The following is a 3,128-nucleotide window of genomic DNA, read 5'->3' as shown; positions in this document are numbered from 1 at the left end:
CTGCTCGTATCACCAGTAGTAATTTCTATCCTGATAAGAATATTTCCATAACCACTTTTTATCGGTTCACTTTCAGTAGCTAACAGAAATTATATTTTTAAGGGGAAAAAAAAACTCCCAGAAAACTCTTTCCGCTTTACTTCCCAATCCCGTGGTCATGCACAACCAGTCCTATGTAAACATACTCAATTCATATCGCTTAATTAAAATTATAGGATAATTCAAATTTTTTAGCATAAAAAATGATTGAATTATCAGGAGCTTACTGAGGGGGAGGGGTAATCAAAATTAAGAACTGCTGATAAACATTTTAGGGGTGTTTTACGAACTGTGGTTTAAAAAATGAGAAATTACAAACATTTAATCAATGAAAAGGACCCATTAACCCCTTTGTTTTGTTTTGTTTTGTATGTTTGTTTTTTTTTTGTAAACTTATCAATTCAGTCTTGAGCCCAGTCACAATTTTTGCTGAGCTGAAACACCTTTCCAATAATCTAAAATATCGTGCAAGTCTTCATCTTTAGCAAACTGGACTTTTTTCCGCAGGGCGTGTCCAGCGGCCATGTACACCTCCTCCCGAGGGTGTTTTTTATAGGGGCGGAACCTCTCCCAGATCTTGTGAGTGCTTTCCGACGAGTACTCCGGGCTGGAGGAATATCCGGAGAACTGGTGCCTGGGGGAGAGCTGGGAATAGGCGGAGTCCCTTTTGGATCGGGAGAGTGGCTTTAATAGTGTGGACCTCTGGCTTAAAGTGTCCCCGTGTTCTTCGTAGTACAAGGCAGGAAAGGAGTGGCGATGTTCACTGCAGTGGTAGGTTTGCTGTACCTCCAAACGGTGGATCTCTCCTGGCGCCACTGAAGGAAGACGCTTTAAGGGTGTGGGGGTTGGGCCGCTCTTCTCAATGTATTTTGCCTCGGTCTTGGATGGCTGGTCGGGAATATCAAGGCTGAAGACTCGGGTGCTCTTCCCAGAACCACTGGACGAGATACTGCAGCGTTTCTTGGCGGTGTCTACACTGCTCTGTCGTTGCAGTGGATAACCCCCTTCTTTGTAGGTGGGTGAAAGGAGGCCATGCCTCTCCAGTTGGGAGGATGAAGTGCTAGGGGTAATTTGGCGGTCAATGGACATTTCGGAATCTGCACCTATAAAAGCGGCAGAATCCAGCTTCAATGCATCAATGCAGTTGTTGATGATCTGGTTGACTTTGTCCACCTCTTTGGCGATAGTGGAGATTTCTGCTGTTGACCCTTGTCCATTGTCTGTCTGTTTCGATTCCTCCTCCTTGCGGTCAGAGGTCTCCCCAGTACGGACTTCAATATAGTTGCCTTTGGTGGTTTTTGGAGTCTCGTTTACTTCCATTGGCTTGAATTGTCCTTTCTCCGCTGACACAGATGGAAGTGAGGACATCCTTGATACTGAAATGGGCTGTTCGTGGAACTTTTGCATTGAGTGAATCATACTGCTCGTCTCAGACTCGGGCCCATACCTCATCTCCAAGATGGTCTTCTTAACATTGATAGACTTCTGTTTTTCCTCTTGAATTCTTTTCTTTCGCAAGCAGTAATAAACCACACCCAGAACAATGACCATGCCAAACAAACACCCCAGTATAGTCATGATATAATGTGTAGTGGTGGAAGTATTGGAGGGTTGGGTTATCATTCGTCCTCTTGTAGCAAAGGTCAAGCAGGTATGGTTGTACCTCTGGGACTTTTGAATGGAGGCCACACAGAAGGTGTAATCTGTATGGGCCTTCAGTTTCTCCAGCTTAATATATTCTTTCCTGTTGCGTAAATTTGTGACATCAGAAACATAACTATTGTTGTACTGAACAAGAATATACATTCTGCTGTAGGGGGAGGGGATTTGAACCACTAGCGTTGCCCCAGTGATGGTCACATGGTGCAGTTTAATGGTAGGGCTATTGGAAGTGTCCAGAGTATACGTTGTAATAGGTTCTGTGGAAGAGAATTCTGCTGGGTTGATTCCCGAAGAGTAGGCTTCAGGATCTTTGGAAGCCATGGGTGTGGAGAATGGAGCTATTTTCACTCCATTCCTACACGAGGAAGCAAGAAGACTGATGGCATTCCGGTTACTGCTAGGCCTTGGACTCAAAAGTGGAAAACCAGCATACTCTGCAGGACTCTCGCACTGAAGTCTGTCATAGGTCTTCGTAACATTGTTAAACTCGGCAAGCCAATTCAAAAAGCCAACGAGCTCGCAGGAGCAATTGAAAGGATTGCCCGCCAACTCACACACCATAAGGCCACTGAGACTGGTGAAGGTGTTGCTCTCGAGTTTAGCCAACTTGTTAGCAGACAAGTCAATGCTGATGAGGTTGGGGCACTCCCAGAAACTGTTGACCGAGATGCTCTCAATCAAGTTGTGCTGGACGTACATATACTCCAGTCTCGTTAGGCCCCGCAGCATATTCTCTGTGAGGTTTGTCAACTTGTTGTAACCCAACTGCAGCACGCGCAAGTTCGACTGGACTAAAAACGCTCCATCTTCAACGTAGCTGATCTCATTCTTTGTCAGGTTTAGATCAGTCAAGTTGCCAAATCGGCTGAGTGAACTGTACAGGAGGATTTTGAGTTTGTTTTCATTGAGACGGAGGTCTAGCACAGTGCTGTTGATGTGCTGAGGGATGGTCTCATAAGGGGGTTGATTCTGGCTGCAGATTGCCAGCCAAACATAACCTTTCTCTCCCTCAATCAGCCAACAATCCCCGCAGACTTTTCCAAGCTGGGTCAACAGGACAATAGCAGCCCATAGGCCGACACGGGACATTGTTCAGAAAACTGTAGCTGACTTTTGAAAAGAGTCTAGGAGTGACTAGTGGCTACCATTAGTTTCAAATATAACCAATAACAACACACCAGTTCTAGTCATCTCCGCTTTCATTGCTCTTTACAAATGGAAGCACTTGACAAAAAAAAATATTTATGAAAAGAGGAAGAAATCTGTATTTTTTTATATTCCTAGGGTCTTTTCACTTTGTAAGAAAGTATTGATTCAAGCACACTCTTTTCAGTAACTGTTCAATCTCTAGATTCCAACTCTGAAGGAAGATTTCCTTGTATCCTCAAGTGATCCATGGTCAACGATCCCTGCAACAAAAAAAACAA

General features: G+C 44.3%; 1 protein-coding gene across 1 annotated transcript; it reads right to left on the bottom strand.

The window, feature by feature from the left end:
• Positions 1-456: 456 nt before the first annotated feature.
• On the bottom strand, positions 457-2,805 carry LOC137305372 (protein phosphatase 1 regulatory subunit 29-like). Its single transcript, XM_067974209.1, has one exon. The coding sequence runs from the start codon at positions 2,788-2,790 to the stop codon at positions 457-459; it is 2,334 nt and encodes a 777-aa protein (XP_067830310.1). The 5' UTR covers positions 2,791-2,805.
• Positions 2,806-3,128: the final 323 nt, after the last annotated feature.

The sequence above is a fragment of the Heptranchias perlo genome, chromosome 40 (genome assembly GCF_035084215.1).
Source record: "Heptranchias perlo isolate sHepPer1 chromosome 40, sHepPer1.hap1, whole genome shotgun sequence".
Taxonomy (NCBI): Eukaryota; Metazoa; Chordata; class Chondrichthyes; order Hexanchiformes; family Hexanchidae; genus Heptranchias; species Heptranchias perlo.
The sequence above is the reverse complement of the archived record's forward strand: the minus strand, read 5'-3'. Positions and strand labels throughout refer to the sequence as shown.